We start from the raw sequence: 18,931 nt of genomic DNA, 5'->3' as shown, positions 1-18,931 counted from the left end.
TTAGTACACTGTAGTAGACAGTTTCTTATTACTTCGGTGGTTTTCTTTCTTTTAAGATGATGTCACTGTGGTGATTGGTTGCTGGAGTGAATGAGTCCCACAGCACCCACTGGTGGTCAGTCCTGGTGTGGCATCAGGAGGGGCACCCCTCCTTCCCCTTACAGTCAGTCTGTTGCCAGACAGTGCAGTGGCTGCTGGGATACAACAGGGAAGCTTAATGTTCTTCAGAGCTTATGAAGGGAAAGCACTGGAGTAGATCCCCACTCCCACTGAATGTAACGCCAAACCCCAAACACCAGGGCCTTCTCAAACCCCTACCCTGCAAGCTCTGGGCCTCCCTGTGGGCCTGCTGGGAGAGAAACAGTCCACTGTTGTGCAGGACATCTCTGAAAACGTCAAGAAGAATAACAGCATTTAAACTCTTCACATAATGTCCTCCATGTTAGCTGGGTACATTTACCTTCACTAATGTTAGAACATATTTCTAACTTCCTCAAATTTCCTTAATCTGGAAGCACAGCGTCATCCATCAGAAAGAGGCACATGTATGTATGTGGTATATTAATGCAGAAAGCTTCTGTGAATAAGTCAGCAATCTTGGAAACAACATTGTTAAACGGTTAAATGGGACTGAGATCATTGACCTGTGAAATTACTGACGCTGTGCCTTTGTGGGATTCACACATTCTCTCACCCTCCAGCACTTGCTGCCTCCCTCTGCCAGACCACGCCCCCTACCAGACCACAGCTGTCCATCAGGCCACACCCACCCATTTCACCCTCACCGAAGGGAGCAGAATTAGAAAACAGTGGCGGTTATTGTAGTGTCTTAAAATTCCAGAGAATGTGAATATTACACCACACATCTGAGCAGAGGGATGGGGAAAGAGGTGTTTCATTTCAACAGGTAGGTGGCTCTGCCTGGAAATGCTTCCCTTCTCCCTTAGCAGCGACACGCTGGTGATGTTCTGGGAAGTGTCCATTGCGATGACCGCATCAAATTTATTGGGTTTTGTTTGTACTCATGAATATTAAGAGGTAGAAATTAACACCCTGCTGTTACCTTCAGGATCCAATGACAGTTTAATAATTCATAATAATAATAAGCAGCCCTAATCTCCTCATTTAGTCAATGGGAAAAGCTCTTATGATGCACCATAATGCTGAGAGCAGAAACTGTATAGTTTATGAAAGTAATCTAAACACCATCTAGCTGCTCAGCTCTGTGGTTCAGTCCTGTCACTGCTTGTGTTTCCCACAGGGCTGGGTGGCAGGACACTGCTCAGGTGTGTGGAGTGGGAGAGGCACGGTGGGGTTAGAGTGTTGGGGGTCAGGGGTAAGATGTGTTAGGGGTGTTCCTCGTGGGTTAAAGGTCAGATGATGTTGTTGGGGCTGTTCCTCAGGTTGTTGAGCTGCAGCTCCAGCTGCCGGATTCTGATGTCCTTCTGCGTGAGCTCCTCCCTCAGCCTCCTCAGCTCGTCCTGCTGTCGAAAGAACATCCGCAGCAGCTGCCACGGCAACAACACAACATGATGTCGCACAGAATTGCACACAGCATCACGCTCACACAGTCCTGCGAAACCATTGATAAATTCACAATTCTTTTCTGCTGATCTCTGTAGGTAGCTTTGCTAATAATGCTGCTGCTGTTGTGATGTGCATTACTCAGGGGATGCACCTCGTTCTCTGTCCTGGGAGGCACATTCTCCAGGAGGTCAATACCCTTCACCATCACACTCTTCCTCTCTTTCACCGGGGCCTTGAACACCAGTGGAGTCCGCCGCTGGTAGCCCTCCTTCAGGGACATGAGAACAGGATCTACACACAAACACATTCATTCATGCAAGTTAATAAAAACACTGTAACATGATGAGTACTGGTACAGAGTAAGGATGGAGTACTCTGTACCTCTGTTTATTCCACTGAGCCACTCCTCTGCAGTGACAGCAGGCTGTGTCCCAGGGGTCAGGGGGTAGATGTCCTCCTGGTACGTCTCTGACTGCAAAACAGCAGCGTGAAGCACTGCACTAATCAATGCAAACTCACAGTGAACCATCACTGCACTAATCAATGCAAACTCACAGTGAACCATCACTGCACTAATCAATGCAAACTCACAGTGAACTATCACCACACTAATCAATGCAAACTCACAGTGAACTATCACTGCACTAATCAATGCAAACTCACAGTGAACTATCACTGCACTAATCAATGCAAACTCACAGTGAACTATCACCACACTAATCAATGCAAACTCACAGTGAACTATCACCACACTAATCAATGCAAACTCACAGTGAGCTATCACCACACTAATCAATGCAAACTCACAGTGAGCTATCACCGCACTAATCAATGCAACTCCACAGCCTCAGAGCCTCACTGTATAAATTTATGATGCTGATAATGATGATGTGTATATTTTGAGCAATGTGGCCAAACTTTGGGGAGCCACTATGTATGCTGCTTTTTGGAGACCAACTTTTTGTGTTGATTTTTTTCCTCTCAGAGGCAATAAATGAGGATCAATTATGGTGTGAACTGACTACCTGTTTAGATCTGACATATCTGGAGGGTTATTTGAATTGTGTAGGATGGATTCCTGTAGCACTGGATTCCTGTAGAATCGTGCCCTTGGAATGTTTTGTATTCATGAAAAGATAAAAACATAAAAATGTTTTACTTACTTTTCCTTTATGCCCCCAACATTTGTACTTGACATGTGTATTTATGTGCAGACTACATGCTTATACCACAGAGTGTGTTTTGTGATCGTGCAGAATGACAAATGAGTGTTCGAAAATCCCAGAATTTCAAAATGCAGACAGTGAGGTGGGATATCAGGGCAGAAACCTGTTAGTGAGGATTCATTTTTCCTTCACACAGGAAAACAGCCCACCCTGGAGACAGCAATGCAGAATGTTCATTTTTGATCTCTGAAATCATCTGGTTTTGAAGGAGCTAGATTTAGACATAAACTAGTTCCCTGAAGATGGAGACATTCTGCATTGTTGAATATTCATTGATTAGAGCATGGAAGGTTGCTGTCATCATTTCTGTGTTCCTTGTGATGTCCTCTGCTGAACTAGATCGAGCAGCATTACACTGTCAGTGGACCTTCTAAATGTGTCATATCTATGAGGTGAAGAGCAGCAATGCAGAGGTTTCAGAAGACTGAACAATTTCCTCACAGTATCAGAATGAGGACACAAAAAAAGAAAGGGATTCTTGCATTAGCATCTAGCTCATTCAGCTGTGACTGCTTCTGATCCATACCTGTTTGCTCTCCCAAACGTAGCCATTGTTTATGTAAATAGCCTGGTTTCTGTTTGCACCGGTGACTTTCTAGGGAGTGGATGGGTGAGTTTGGTATCTGACTCAGAAAGGCTGGATGCTGTTGTAAAGCACACCTTCGCTGTGGGTGGCTTTAGTTCAGTGTGCCATTCAGGGGTGAAACCCCACCTCTTGGTAAGTCTCAGGTGAAGCCCCATCCTAAGATGCGGTCTGAGCATGGTTTACTCACCCTCCTTGGCACGATCATGGAGATGGGCTCGACCAGGCTCCGCTGAGTCACCAACTTGTAGAAGCGAAAGACCTCGCAGGCACCCACATCAAGCCCCCGCTTCGGCATCACACCTGGGGGGGGGGGGGGGGCATCATTCAGTGTCAGGGTTTCTAGCTGGAAAGTGGGTGAGTTTTTCTCCCAAGCAATGACCCAAGTTAACTTCCACCTGCTCAATCCCCTTCTCCTCAATAATTCCCCATACAGGGAGTACACTCCTGTTGCCTTGCTGGGGGTTTATTGAAGTGTCTACACAACAGAGGAGGGAGACTCTGTGCACACAGCAGACCAGCACAACATTTCATATGACTTCACTGATGGAGTTTCATTACATATCGGTGGTGGACAGGGTGCTGATTAGACCCACTATCACTGGAGCTTTTTTACCAGAAAAGATGAAGCAGCTGAGAGTGATGAGACAGTAAAGCTGAGAGAGAAAGTGAGAGTGGCAGGATAGTAGGAAGAGCAACTCCTCACCGAGTCCCTTCTGTGGGTCGGGGGACCTGAACTCCATCAGATACTGCAGGTAGGGCTTCTCTGGGATGACCTCATAATACCTGATATTCCCATCACCCTGTGAGAAAACCAGCACACCTCAGTCCCCCCACAGTGACACACTTCTACAGTAACACACACAAAATGCAAAACTCCTACAGTAACACAGTTTGACTCTGACACACATGGACAGCGTGGATGCTGGGACACATGGCCAGGTGGACTGTCTCTGTTCCCACACTCTAACAGACTCGGTGAGTACAAGAAACAAATTCAGTTATTTGAAACTTCAACCATCACCTGACCGAATGAATTGGGCTCAGGGCAGTGTACCTCAGTGGACTGTTGATCCTTACCTTCCCAGCCAGGTAGAGCATGTGTGTGTCTGCATCATAGAAAGGGAAGAGCAACCCAGACAAGCCATCAATCTCTTCCTCCATGATGGGCAAGGAAAGATCCTCCTGTAAAGAGAAACAGACTGAACTGAACTCACATGCTCACACTTATACACACACACATTCACACATGCACACTCACACTGACACACGCACTCACACACAGTGCTCACCTGATCCCATAATGCAATCTGTCTGGTGTTCCATTGTGATACACCTGTTGTCAACAGACGCTTTGTGTTTCCCAGGAACACAACTTTGTTCACCTTGTGCTTCTTACAGTTTGCTTCCTATTAGGATTAAACATACATCTTTCAGTGCACAGTGAACTAAGGTTCATTTTACAGTTCAGTGAAGCCTTTCTGTTTTCTGGTGTCTCTGTGTTTTACTTGTAGTGTTTGGGGATTGAGGATATGAAGTGATTTTACTCCATACATTCAATACTCAGACTTACATGGATGGCAGGGCATTACCAAGCAGGAAATACATCTGTGTGTTTTACAGAATGTGAATGTGGACCTGTGGTGCGAGAGCGCCGCCTAGTGGATGTGTGTATGATACACACCTGCAGCACTCTACCAGATCTCGGCTCAATAATACGTAGCTTCTTGTCCTTGCAGCTGGTGGCCAACAGGCTGCCATCCATATTGAAGGACATGCAGAGGACAACATCTGGGTGACAGTCAATCATCTTTACTGCCTCACCCATCTCCAGGTTCCAGATTAGGATCTGTGAGAATGGCAGAGAAGAGAGAGAGAGACATTAACCCCATTCAGTGAAGCAGTGGCAGTACCGAAAGGGGAAGTTGCGAGTCTCATCACCCTGTAGTCGTATCCGGCGCTGAAGAGGATTCCGCTGCAGGTGGGGTGCCACTCGATGAGGCCCACGCGCCGGCTGTGTCCATACAGCTCCAGCACTGCCTCCTTCATGTGACGCCTCAGCCCGCCCTCCGGGATCTGCCATATCCGCACCTGGAACACACAGCGCCCCCGCGGGTCACTCACCTCACCGAGTGCTACGTTACAGCACGCCATGGATGCACACATCCTCAAAATCATCTAAACATTTATCATTTTTGGCATTTTTTAAATGAAAAACTGTTGAAATGATACCCCCCACCCCCACCCAGTTATTCCTGTTTGAAGTGTGACAGGATTTACTGAGGATGAAAGGAAGATGGATTATTAGGTTGCTGCAGTGAAATGAAACCAAATTTAAACTTAAAGTACATTAACAAGAGTATTTTCCATGACAGGCATCATCTGTGTATGTGTGTAAGTGTTTGTAAACGTGTGTGTGTGTGTAAGAGTGTAATTCCCCATGCCAAAATGATGTATCATAATTATTCAGTAATAAGAACAGAGTGAACAGCTGGGAAGTCAGTCAATAAGTTAACCAACAAATCAATCACATTTTATCTGATTAAGTGTTCTTACCTAGAGAATCATCACAGAACACTTTACAGAGTGTATTTAATATAAAGACTGAGTTAAAACAGATATGACTTGTAAAGGGTGATGCTATGGCAACACAGAAGAATCACCAACAACACCTGGAGTGATAGTGTTTGGAAGCATTTGTTAGGCTATATAAGGTATTAGAATAGTTTTAAAATTAAGGTGTGGACTGTAGTTCAGCTGGAGACTATAAGTTGTAGTGGTTCACTTTCTGGATCCTGGATCCAGAGGGGTTGTGTGTTCATATTTCAGGCAATGCAATGTGACTGTCAGCCACTCACAGAACAGTCCTCTGAACACGAAGCAATGATGTCATCCATAAAGGGGTTCCATTTGATGTCCAGCACGTTGCCCTGGTGACCACACACCTTGGGATGATGGGGGTCAATTCGGCCGGACTGAAGGAGAGACGGGTGCAGGGCAAGAGGTCAAAAGGGAGAAAAGTAACTGTTGATGCAGTTTCACTTTCAGTGCAATTGTTCTCTGGCATACATACACCAGAACACAAGATTGCACATCTATGCAAACATGCACAGTCTCAGCTAGTGACATATATTGACACACATACTCAATATGAGAACATTTGAACACACAGTAAAAAATATGCAGATAAGAATAAATGATGCAGAAAAACACATACACACATGCATAAACATAAACAGGCAGTCAGTAGTATCTCAGGGACTCCATGGCGCATGACACAGCTTATCCACAGATGGACTATGATGACCACTATGATGGACTGAAATGAACCAAATTTCCTTAAGAGTGAAAAGGCACTAATAGAACAAAAATGAATATTCAAAAGAAACAAAGCAATTGATATAAATGTAAATAAAAATGAAAGTTAAAAATTGTGTTTGTGTCAGCAGACAAACTGAATGTTTAGAAATATGTTGCTGTGTTGAGACACTTTGTCCACTGTGTGGCACTGGATCACTGCATACAGGCACAGGCAAGGATGTGAGCTCTTAGGGTGTTGGCCATGATGTCATGAACATTTGCTGCCGCCTTCCTCTAATGACCTCCTTCCTGGATGTACGAGCCAGGGGACACTGGTTACACTTGAACAGTGCACAGTGCTGAATTCTACCAGAGTGTGTCAACACACTGAGACAACGCTGTGCCCAGCTGGAGTGTGCTGAGGCACTGAGACAATATTGAGTTCTGTTCATCACAATGTAAATGAAGTGACTGAGCTCTGATCTGTATGGCAATACAACAAACTATCAGGTAGCAACACAAACTCCTCCAAATGCTACCAAGGATCTGTGGAATATCTCACTGGAGCATTGGTTCAGGCCTGCACTGACCACTGGCTCCTTCTAAGTCCCTATTTTTCTCAACCACCTTAGTCTTATTCTGTATTTTCTCTTAGTCAAAAAGCACTTTACAAAGAAGCAAATAAAACCTGACTGCACCACTCGGCTCTGAATTCTCCCCTGCATGTTCACTCACCTCAAGCATTCAACACAAAAACTGAGTCTTGTGGTCTCATCTAGTAATGGTAAAATAAGCCCTTCCCAATATAGAGGTCTTCCATCTAGCAGAACCCCTTACAGCTAACACCTCAGCAAACAAACCCTCATTTCCACGAACACCTCCTACCTGACAATGTACATCTCCAGACAACTCCAGGCTAGAACCAGAGGAGCTTTCTCACTCCTGTGCATTGGATTCCACAGCCCAGTTCACACAGGCCTTTCTTGTGGTCGCTACTGTATGTGCTGACCCACATGCACTAGTGTAGTCCTGTGTGAATGTTCCACTGTCCAGTTTCACTGTCCATTTCATCCTATTTCCTTACATCCTAGGGAACCAGGGCACCCCTAGGGTCTTGCCTTCAGCAAAGTAACAACATTGTACACGTGTGCACATCTTTCTGTTTCTTTATAAATGTGCGTCTTCCTTTTCTTATTTCCTTGCCTATGAAGAATTTTGAGATTTTGATCTGAAATGAATGCGTTACATAAATAAAATAAATAATTACTATTATTCTATTATTACAGCTTGCATTACTTCACATCCTATATGGTCATAGTCACTCTTTGTTTCTCCTCCTGTTGTTACCACCAGTGTTCCTGCCCACAATGCAACAGCAGAGGAGTCGCCCCTGCATCTGTGTAAACAGGACACGGCACAGTGACTGTGGGAGACAGGATGTGGCTCCAATACAAGGGTTTCAGTGGGAATCCACTCTTCTGTCTGTCATTTCCTCCCTGGAATACCGTGACGTCATGTCTGGCATGCAGGGGTGTTGAAGGGGAGGGTGCTTTCCTGACTGTCTGAAACTGGGGGTCGGCGGAGAGAGATGCCCTCTGAACAGGACACTGTCTCCTTGCATCTCTGCTCCCGTCCAGACCATGTGGCTGGAGATTAGAGCACCTCAAGTTGTCAAGAATTATAAAGAACCACTGGTGGTACAAGACCCTGGCGCCAGCCTACAAGGCTGTCGTGACCTCCCTGACTTAATTCCATTGTTAGGCCTTAGATGCCTGCATGAACCATGCACTCAACAACCTGGGTCAGCGGGGGTCTTGCTTCCCAGTGGGGCATAATGAACTCACTTTTTATTCTCACTGGCTCCAAAGGAGTAGAACATTCAACTGTCAAAACTCCAGAATCACTTACCATCCCATCTGTAAAGGGCTGTTGATACAGTGACTAATTTTTCATGTGACTAAAAAGTCCCAATAAGACTGTAATGATCCAATACCCAGCTCAGTCCAGCAGTCACCGTGCCATCGTGTCAATACTTGTAACTTTCCCGACATAAACCATTTCATTACATTACATTACACTATTTCAACAAGTAAACAATGGAGATAATCTGTAAAATCCTTAACTGACAACTAAAAATTTTTCTTCCGTCATGTATTTAGAACGAAAGTGATATGCAGACTCTATTTCAAAACTGTTAATGTTGTTCACTTCAGTTCATTAACCGCCTTCCTCTGAACGCGCTGGCATACCGGTTGGTTCTCACCACCTCGGTCGGCCTCGGAAGGTAAATATATGAAACTGCAAAAAAAAAAAAAAAATTCCAAGCAAATAGAAAGTTGTGTCTAAATATGTGTAAAGGTATCTCTCCATACTAACGTTACTTTTCAAACCTACTGCGCGTGTGTGCAGTAGTGTAGCGTTTGTTTTGTGGTGTTTGTCTTCCGTTCGTTTCTCTGTTCACACATTCACGTACACAAACGCTAGCAGAGCACACTCTGTTGCTATAAAGTTCGGTTGGAAAAACTGTTTCACCTTCCATTTTTTATAGCTCGGTCAAACTGTGGTCATTAGAATGAGTTGGGTTCTCGTCGCAGTCAGTGGTTTCTACCGAAGAGGCAAGTTTAGTAGAAGACTGGCGGCAAACTGCGACTCCAAATAACAGCACTGGACAGGTGCGCAATTATTCTTATACTTGAAGAAATTTCGACACATTAAGAAAATAATAGAAAATAATCTAAATGTTAATTCTGTCAGTTAAAACAACATGTCGCCAAATGAAGCGCTAACCATATACACTATTTTTTTTTACAGTAAACTCACATCTGGTTAACTGTAACTAACGTGCGCTGGGTGCTTAGCACGACTAAAATTTTAATCGCTTAATCTTACTTTCTTAACATCTGTCTCCAAGATGAGTACACCTGAAAAACGTACCGCTGTGGTATTTTGTGAATTACACGAGGAATTGAAATAAAATTCTGACAGTGACATTTACCAGTGTATCTCTTAACAGGGCCTGTGTTTCACTATGCAACCGCAGTACGGCTTATTCCTCCACAGCTATGGGGGATGCACCTCCTGAGTCTGGCTAGTCTTGACAACACCAGGATTTGGCATGACAGCTACCCTTAAAATTCTAATCTCAATTTGAGGGAAGCACCTTTTCCTAACATGTAGCTGCTTGTAATCCCGTAGACCCATACACCCATATACTGTGTGTATACCTACACGTGGACCAACAGCAGCGTTCTCAGCAGGGGACTGCTACAGGGACTCTGCTAACTGCTGAACTCCAGCCTCGAGATGACCGCGAAGAGAGCAAGCAAAACCCCTGCACAGGTAGGGATGACCTTGAAATTTCCAAATAAAGAAAAACCCACAAAAACAAAGAAAAAAAAGGGGGCAGAGGGAATTTCCCCAGGTGGTATCATGCATAATGCATTCTGCATTTTTAACAAGTCAGCTGTGGGAAGAATTTGTCACTTTTAGTCCTGCCACAGATACCAACATGGACACGTCCGCCTTTGAGAAGCAGTGTGGCTGTGTGTGTCACACTCTGTTTCTCAGTTTCTCACACATTTCATGTTCCCCTTTGTCCCATGGTATCTGTGTAATGATGACTAGTCACACTCTGCCACCTTCAGGTATAACTTTGTCTTTGAGACATGGAGTTAAACCAGTTTAAATCACAGGGGGTGTTCCACTGAATTCTGGGATTTCTCCCAGATGCAGTAGGAGACAGAGGCCAGGGATCTCTCTTCCGTTCCTTCTCACACACTGAACAACACATGCAAACTCCAGAATGAGTCACATGACCGCTTCAGAATCACATTCAAAATGTGATGCAAATTATTCCTGAATGAGTTCATGGCCATGAGGCTACACCATGTTTTCAGCTTTTTTGTGATTGTGGAATCATAGCAAAATTGTTTTTGGAACAGCTCATTTATGTAGTCTGCTTTATAATAGTAGGTGAGAGCTGTAATTAGATGAGAGTTATTCTGTATCAGAGATTTTGATCTCCCTGTCTTGTATACGCATGTGTATATGTGCACTGTGTTGGAGATGACTGCTGCTCAGAGAATGTGTGAGTGTCCGTGTGTACTTGTGTGTGTGTGTGTACATTGTGTTGTAGAGCTATGTAGAGTGTGCGTGTGTGTGTGTGTGTGTGTGTGTGTGTCAGAGAACTGCCAGAGAGTTTGTGGGTGGCATGCTGTGAGCAGACTGCTGTAGGCATTACCTTGGTGACAGGGATGACAAGGAAAGACCCTCCTCCTGCACTCTCAGTGACGATGGCCAGGAACTTGGCATTGACAGCGCAGAAGTGGTTGTCATGGACGTTCTTGGTGATGGGAATGCCGTCGAAGCATTGCTCCCTGCTGCCCGCCTTGCCGTAGACGTTTCGAAACTTGGAGCCTCTGTATGTTGGGCGCCATGACATCTGGGGACAGGACACAGCATCAGAAAGCTCTGGGTTAAGAGTGGTGTGGTGCTGAAATGGCCATGTGGTTGCTGAGCTGTTGTGTTTACAGAGCACAGGGCACTGGATGAGATCTTTGGGAGCTGGTTGTCTTTCTCTCTGGTTCAGAACATGGGGGAATTAATATGCCTCTGAGGCTGAATAGTTTAATAGCCTTTGTGCTCCATTGATTCACCATAGTTTTTCTCCAAAGAGCAGGAACATGTGTAGTTTATGAGCACTGGACACTGTGGGCTGCTCCACAGCTGGAGGAAATGGCTCTGTGAGAACAGCCTCAGACCTGCTAGGACGTCTTAACCCAAGAGGGCTGGAAAAGGTGTTTTGAGTGGAAAAACCCTGAGCAATGTTCTGCACTGATCTAAAGTCAGTTGTCCTGTTTAATAATGTCTCCACAACCTATACCCCATCATCCACAGTGAATTTGATTGTTCAAATCATGTTTTGAAGAAACATAAGAGATGGATGGCGTTATAGGAGCCCAGTTTCCTGACTGGGTCCTCTGAATGAGGGGGAGGGGCTTAGTTATAGTCCTGTCAATAAACACTTCATCCTGTAATTGATTTGATAGAGAGCATGATTCAGTGAAACTCCAAAACACCACTCTCTGCTTTATTCTGTCTTAGATCTCTCACCCAGAAATGTACACTGTAAAGTGGGAATAAGGCAATGCTTCAAACAGTCGAACTGGCTGATCAGGATCAGAAAGGAAAGAGAGAGAAAGCGAGAGAGAGCAGATAGAAAAAGAGGAAGTGGGAGGAAGGAACATTCAAGCAGTCAGACGGGCTGCACTTGAGGGATAACATCACTCAGAGTAATCTGTTTGGGCGCACTTGAGGGGTGACATCACTCAGGACTTTTAGGCCTTGTTAGGGATGTTTTTGGACATGCAAATGCACGCCTGATGTGTTCATCAGCCAGGCGGTGGAGCCTGAATGGCTGCTTTGTGCCCGGCCTCAGGGCAGGCAGGTCGCTCTGTTTCTGTAAGCAGAGAAGAGCAGCATGGGGTCATTGCCCACTGAGCTGTAACTCTCAAAGCCTGTCTTTGCATATTCGGTGGCATAGTGATTGCTCCTGTGTCATAATATCTCATTCAGCTCTGTCTCACTCCCTCCTATCGTGTGGTCCCTCTGTAAGGTGCACGGTCCCCGCTAGTCTACACAGGGTAGCCTTGGGCAACAGACAACGCTGGCTTTGGCTTCCTTTCACAAGGACATTGGATTTGTTTGTTTTCTGTGTCCAGCACAACAGGACCGATTGTGCTCTGTTTGTAAGAAAAGCATGGCCTTGTGTCCCAGAGCATGCTGCAGGTTTGCCCCGAACTCCACATCTTGTATGGTCCACTGGATCTAAAGGCTGGGCCTGCTCTCTCAGTGACCATACCGGTGCCGTGAAAGCGATGTCTGGTCAGTATCCCTCCCATTCCCCCACTGAGAGCAGTATCTTACCTTACTGCTGTGGCGTTGAGTTTTTCTTTCCCTCGGATTCAGCACTCTGACGTGAGCTAACTCCTCTGGTCTGTGTCTCTCTTCCTCTGTGCTCGTGCTTTCCTCCTCCTCCTTATCCCTCTGTCTGTCAGACCTCCTGCAGCTGTGGACTGCACCAGCACCTTCTCCCTCACTGTGTGTCTCACGCCGTCTCTCTCATTCGCTCTCTCGCTCTCTCTGACTCCCTCTCCCTCTCTCCCTCTCTCTCTCCAATTCAAATTCAATAATGCCTTATTTGCGTGGGGAGTTAGCTTGTGTTGCGAAGGCTGTGGACACAGACGGTATACAAAGGACAACAATAGAACATGAAGAAGACTTAAACTGAAAATTATCCCTGCTCCCTATCCCCAAAGTACTCTGTGAATTAATTAGTTGCTCTGATTATTTTCTCCTGTCACACAATGACAGAATGAGCTGCCTTCTCCAGTTTCTGCATTTTGTAATGGATTTTCACCATTTTTATGGTATGCACTATGCAGGAGTGAGAATTGGTTAAGACATTTGTTGAATTTGAGGAAAAGGATCTTCCTAACGGGGAAGTATTAGGGACAGGAGAGAAGGAATTGATCCAACAGCTCAACGTCTGCCAGTGGTTACACTGGTTGCACAGCATGTTCTTTTGAATTACAAGGGGTTTTTCTGGCAGACTCCATCCCTCTCTCCCTCTCTCCCTCCCTCTCTTATTCTAATGTTAAAGGCTCTCCTGCTCTCCATCCTTCTCAAACCCAAATGCCCCATCTGAACTTGCTGAAGTCTGTGATTGCAGAGGGACGCTTATTGTTGCTTGTGAGTGGCCCTTATCTGTGTGTTGATTTGGGAAGGCAGCACTGCACCACTGCAGCCCTGGGGAGCGCCGCAGACCTGAGACTGACTCCACTCCTTGCAAATGGCCAAGCTGTGCAGACACAGCACCCACCAGATTCACACAGCCTCAGCTTTTCACAGCCTTTCTCCAAGGTTGCCAGCTGCTAAATATAGATGATAGCAGCCTTGAACTCAGCCAGATATCTTTCCTAAATGTACTGCCTGCATAATATAGTACATTATGACTGGAGCTGCAGTTTTACCCAGAACCTTCTTTAACCAGCTCTGCAGCCTCTGAAATTTGGGTCAAAGGCACACCGCTGATAGATGGGTGCTGGTGCATCTTGGGAAAAAGTAGTTTTGTGACTATGGCTGTTTTTTTTTTTTTTACAAATGGCTGCATGAAGCAGAAATGAGGACAGTCAAAACATTAGCAATAAAGAGCAAACCTGTGGAGCTTTAGGCTGTACTTTTCTAATTTCATTGTGCAGGCACACACTGTGTCTGAAGTGGAGCGAACCAGGCACACATTGTGTCTAAGCGGGAATGAAGCTGCGCATGCATGAGGGACAAAAGATGTGGACAGAGGGTAGCCTTTGCGGTGTTCCCTGGCATGACTCAGGGATCTAAGGAGAGGCAGTTCTCACACTGCTCCCCTGAGTTCTGCAGTGATGGGGAAGGAGGGGTCAGCAGGAGGGGGTGACCAGACTGCAGCTGCTCGTATGAATTAGTAATGCTCACTGGGTGTGGCTAGAGCAGCTGGGTACTTTGCTGTAAAGGAGCAGGCGAGGCCAAGAGGAAAGAGAGAGACAGAGAATGTCATGTGGAGAAGGAAGAGAGAAGGAAAATACCAAGAGGAAGGGAGAAAGAGAGAATACCATGAAGAGGAGAGAGCGCTGTGGGTTCTGGCGTGGCCAGCCTCCTCACCCTTTCCACACAGACAGTGTGCTGGGAGGACAGCCAGCCTGAGGAGGTGGCATTTCAGAGCATGGAAATCAACTGCCAAAAATGGCCCTTTTCAGTTAACTATAGAGTAGATTGTTTGTGAACACTTTCCCTTAAAGGTGCAGCGTTGAGACCTAAGCAGTGTATGTATTCCTGTTTGTCCAGGCGAAATCACAGAAGAGTTTGTGAGGGTACTGAATGGGAGGAGACCCAATAGTTCTGCCCTATCTGCTCTAAAACTCTGCTGGCTGGTAATGAGCTGTAACCCTTTCCCACTTCACACACGCAGGCTGGAGGCCGAAAGGCCCTGTGCTCTTTAATGAGATCAGTCCTTGAGCTCCACATGCTGCTGTTACAGCACAGAAAGCACAGGCTCCCTAGCACTGTCTGACTGCAATGTGACTACAGTGGTAGTAAAAGGACCTAACATATTTGAGGACGAAAGGATGACGGTAGCATGACGTGTGTCGGTAAAGTAACCAAAGTTCTAGTATCTCACATGAGTGGACCACCACAAGGGCAGCTCTGTTCTCACTGTCAAGAAGAAGCTGTTCGTCACCCACACATTGTTGTAATTTGGGTGCATTTCCTAAGGCTATATTCCTACCGCGTAACAAAGCTGATTACACTTTGAGTCTGACCTACTTTTAATTTGTTGTACCATGGTTTTTTTCCCTCTTGGGTCAAAAAGAGCCTGATGTTTAAGTGTTCTGAAAAAGGTCTCTGTATGTAATGGTGTGTTGCGCACTATGAAGCGTGAACCCACGACTAAACAGAGAAACAGACCACTGACACGTAAAAGTTTGTGTTCAGAGCTGCTCTTAACATGTGTAACCAGGCTGGCTCATTATACCCCTTTTCCACTGTAGAGCTGGAACCAGGCTGGCTCATTATACCCCTTTTCCACTGTAGAGCTGGAACCAGGCTGGCTCATTATACCCCTTTTCCACTGAAGAGCTGGAACTAGGCTGGCTTATTATACCCCTTTTCCACTGTAGAGCTGGAATGAATGTAGCTCATTATACTCCTTTTCCACTGAAGAGCTGGAATGAAGGTAGCTCATTACACTCCTTTTCCACTGAAGAGCTGGAACTAGGCTGGCTTATTATACCCCTTTATTAGAAGGGCATTAGGCTTTCTCCCCTGACTGATCTGTCCCCTTCACTTTCATTCATTAACAAATAACTGAGCTACCTCCTGCAGACATGCCCACACCAGCAGCAGTAATGATCCAGGGAATTCTGAAATATTATCTAAACCCACTGGGGTCTCATGTGGCAGCTCTCTGCAGGTTTCAGCCCAGACATTGTTATTCTTCCCTTTGGATCAGAAACAGGAGAACTAGGAAAGGGCAAAAGCCTCACACGGCAGTCGGGATGCAGCATTGCAGCCCAGATGTGGCCTCTTTCTTCCTTTCTGTGAAGTCACTTTCTGCAAAGTCTCTTAATCTTTATATCAAACAACCTCACAGATTACTCAGGCTTTGTGGTGGCTGCTCTGCCAAATTTAGAGCCTGTTCAGGATTAGGAAAAACCGGATGAAAATGTGTTTCTAATCAGAGAGCTGACGAGGCTCCACCAAGCTCAGGTTCATATCATCTGTCTGCAGGTATGATCCCAATGTGTATATCATAATTCATCATTGGATAAAGCTACTATTAAATAATAACATGTTTAAGTGATGTAATCATATTTAGACAGGCAGGGAGGAGAGGACCAGACAGTATTTGAGTCACACTGGGAGTGATAGCAGTGATTATGAGCTATAATCATAACCATAATGCATAGCTGTAATCATAGCCATAATTCATACTCATAACTACAAACCATAATGATTATACAGTGTAATCGTAACTATAAACTATAAACCATAACAGTATGTCTTTTCCTTAAAAACTCCTGTCAATCAATTCCTATCATGTACTCTGTGTCTGTTACATCACCGGCATCCTTTTTTTATACACATTTTATTATTGGTATACTGTGTGAACAATCTCTTTGAAAGTGATCCCAACTATAGCTATTGTTTCAGTAATTTTTACCATATCATTGTGTATATGGCCAATAGGATTTGAACATGAGTGATCTTTTATTGTTGTAGTTATTGTTAACATTAATGTTTTCAGCTTGACTCAATAGTAATGTCTATGGAGACGTGGATGTTTTGATTTATTTTCGATGCATTTTGTGGGGCAGTCATTTTGGTATCATAACATACATATCCATTTCAGTGTCATCCTGCACACAATGATTCATTTTCTCTCCAGATAAATATTCATGATCGTTAACAAACGGGATGTTTCTGCTTTCTCACCCTGGGCCAGCGACATGTTAATGACCAGCTCCCAAAGGTCCAGAGAAACACTGCTCTCATTGTGCTGGAGAAACAGGCATCTACGCTGTGTTATTGCTCTCTATACTGAGTTGTTGTCGGGAACTGTGACACGCTGTGTTGCAACGCTCAGACGTGAATGTAGCATTCCCATGAGCAGTATAGATCTCCTCTCTTTTCTGTGTGCTGGACCCATGAAGCCCTGCAAACGCTGGTACAGAGGAACTGAATGCATTATGTACTAGAGGGCCTTTCGTAAACCTCTTTTACTGCACAGGGTCAATACGCTGCAAATTCCATTACAACAAAACTTCAATATTTTTTCAGATTATTTAATGGGATAAGCTGTCCATGGTAAAGTGCATCCCATCTGCAATTTTCTAACAAGTGGCACTTCGGGTACCATAAGTGTATGAAAATATAAACGGTATATAAAATATTTGTGGACACACACACATTTGGACAGGCATGGATATACACGTGTACTTTATAAGCATACGTGTGCATACACACGCAGAGCACTGTTATCCAGGGCTCAGGCAGACAGTGAGTTTAGCTCTTGTTTTGTCAGGTCTCATTGTTGCTTTCCTGCCTCTTCTTTTAATCTGTCATTAGTCTGAGCCTGGCTCTGCTGTGTAAATATTCTGATTTGTTTGAGGGGTCTTTCTTGTTACTAGGCTTGTGATGCAGGTGGAGATCCTGAGCCTGGCTTTCTGAGGGGTGAGACCACCCTCTCAACCCCGCTTTTCCTCCCATTGTCCCATTGTAACACAGGATGTCCTGTCTGTCTGTTTCGTGTGTCTGTCTATACTTCCCTGGAGTCGCACTGTCACGTCCACACAGACACACGTGTGAGTGCTTCAGAGGACTGACAGAGGGTTCACTCCTGCTCCATGGCCTGTCCCTGCAGGAGTTAAATATGACCCACCTGCCTGTGATTGAAATGTGAGTGAGAATGCTTTCATAGTCTGCTTGTCTCTCACACACGCATTCACACAGGCACAAACATATATGTACTCCATATACATGTATTCAGACGCATATGCTAAACAAAAATGCAAACACACACAATGTAAATAACAGCTATATAGCTGAATTTCTCTGCTGCACATAGGGAGCCCCCTCCACACCTGAGTAACTTAGCCATCCATGTCCCACAGAGATATGTCCCCCCAACCACCCACCCACACACACACACACACACACACATACACACACTTGCATTAGTAGACTAAAACCCTTCGTCTCTTACTCATCACCGACACACACACCTGTGGCTCTGCCGCAGAAGCAGAAGTTGGCCATAGGACAGGCCATCTGTAATGCAGCCTGTAATTCTGAAAGAGTCCTCAGTGGCAAGCAAACTTAGGGGTTTAGCCCTGTAATGCAACCTCTCCATCTATAAGCCCCGCTGGTACTGCACCACACCACAACACCACCCATCAACGGTCCTGCACCAGAACATAGCCCAAAGCAGCCCACACCATAACCCCAACCAGCCCGCTGCAGCCCCAACCAACCCAGCCTACAGCAGCCCAGCTAAAACCAGCCATGAAAAGCCCAGCCTCCTCACCTTTGTGACAGTCATGCAGACGCCATGTATGAGGAGCCAGCTGGTGTCTCCTCAGCGCAGAGCCTGGAAGTTGCAGTGCAAATCGAATGTGGCTCGGCCGCTGAGGGAGAGGAAGAGAGAGGGAGGGTTTAGCTTCTTGCTGAGTGGAAGGAGGCATCAGCAGCTGCTGCTGTGGGCGTGTGCTACAGTAAGAGTCACCGGCGCGTGGTGTTACAGAGCGGTGGTGTGGACTCCTCCCCCCAGTTCCCCGGGCTCATCACTACCGCCACTGACAGAGCTCGGAGACGGATATAGAGAGAATGACAGGAGAGAGAGTGCTCAACTGTGTGTGTGTGTGGGCCTGTTTTGTCTGTGTGTGTAATTTTGTGTGCATGCATATGTGGCAGAAAGAATAAAGCAGTGGTCACTATCCTGTCTCACTGTCAGCTTCCAGCCTCTGAAATGGTACTAGATGGTGCGCAGTCAGATCCTCCCCTCAAATAAAATCAGGAGCTTCCCTTTGGATCGAGCCTGCTGTGCACCTTTATTCACAGCATAGTCCCTACTGTACACCACTACAGCAACAGTCCTCACAGTGTACCTCACTATGCACATTATTCACACTGTAGTCCCCACTTTACACCTCTGTTCACACTATAGTCTCCTCTATGCACTTCTATTCACACTGTAGTGCATGCT

General features: G+C 45.5%; 1 protein-coding gene across 2 annotated transcripts; it reads right to left on the bottom strand.

Moving 5' to 3' along the window:
* Positions 1-975: 975 nt before the first annotated feature.
* Positions 976-18,383, bottom strand: LOC118787696 (coronin-2B-like). Of its 2 annotated transcripts, none has more exons than XM_036543307.1 (12): positions 18,254-18,383; positions 10,877-11,077; positions 6,195-6,311; positions 5,278-5,427; positions 5,021-5,185; positions 4,629-4,745; positions 4,417-4,521; positions 4,043-4,139; positions 3,527-3,639; positions 1,909-1,999; positions 1,679-1,818; positions 976-1,508 (listed from the first exon to the last, which is right to left on the bottom strand). In XM_036543307.1, the coding sequence occupies exons 1-12, from the start codon at positions 18,266-18,268 to the stop codon at positions 1,374-1,376; spliced, it is 1,446 nt and encodes a 481-aa protein (XP_036399200.1). In that variant the 5' UTR covers positions 18,269-18,383; the 3' UTR covers positions 976-1,373. The 2 variants fall into 2 exon arrangements, with proteins under 2 accessions (XP_036399200.1, XP_036399201.1); XM_036543308.1 differs by lacking the exon at positions 18,254-18,383 and adding an exon at positions 12,562-12,748.
* Positions 18,384-18,931: the final 548 nt, after the last annotated feature.

Source organism: Megalops cyprinoides, chromosome 13, assembly GCF_013368585.1.
Source record: "Megalops cyprinoides isolate fMegCyp1 chromosome 13, fMegCyp1.pri, whole genome shotgun sequence".
Taxonomy (NCBI): Eukaryota; Metazoa; Chordata; class Actinopteri; order Elopiformes; family Megalopidae; genus Megalops; species Megalops cyprinoides.
Note: the sequence above shows the minus strand (reverse complement) of the source record. Positions and strands in the feature narration are given on the sequence as shown.

Coding starts and splice junctions, on each gene's coding strand:
- LOC118787696 (XM_036543307.1), bottom strand. Junction 5,186..5,277: donor GCGCCGGATACGACTACAGG/GTGATGAGACTC, acceptor CCATTCTCACAG/ATCCTAATCTGGAACCTGGA. Junction 4,140..4,416: donor TGCTCTACCTGGCTGGGAAG/GTAAGGATCAAC, acceptor GTTTTCTCACAG/GGTGATGGGAATATCAGGTA.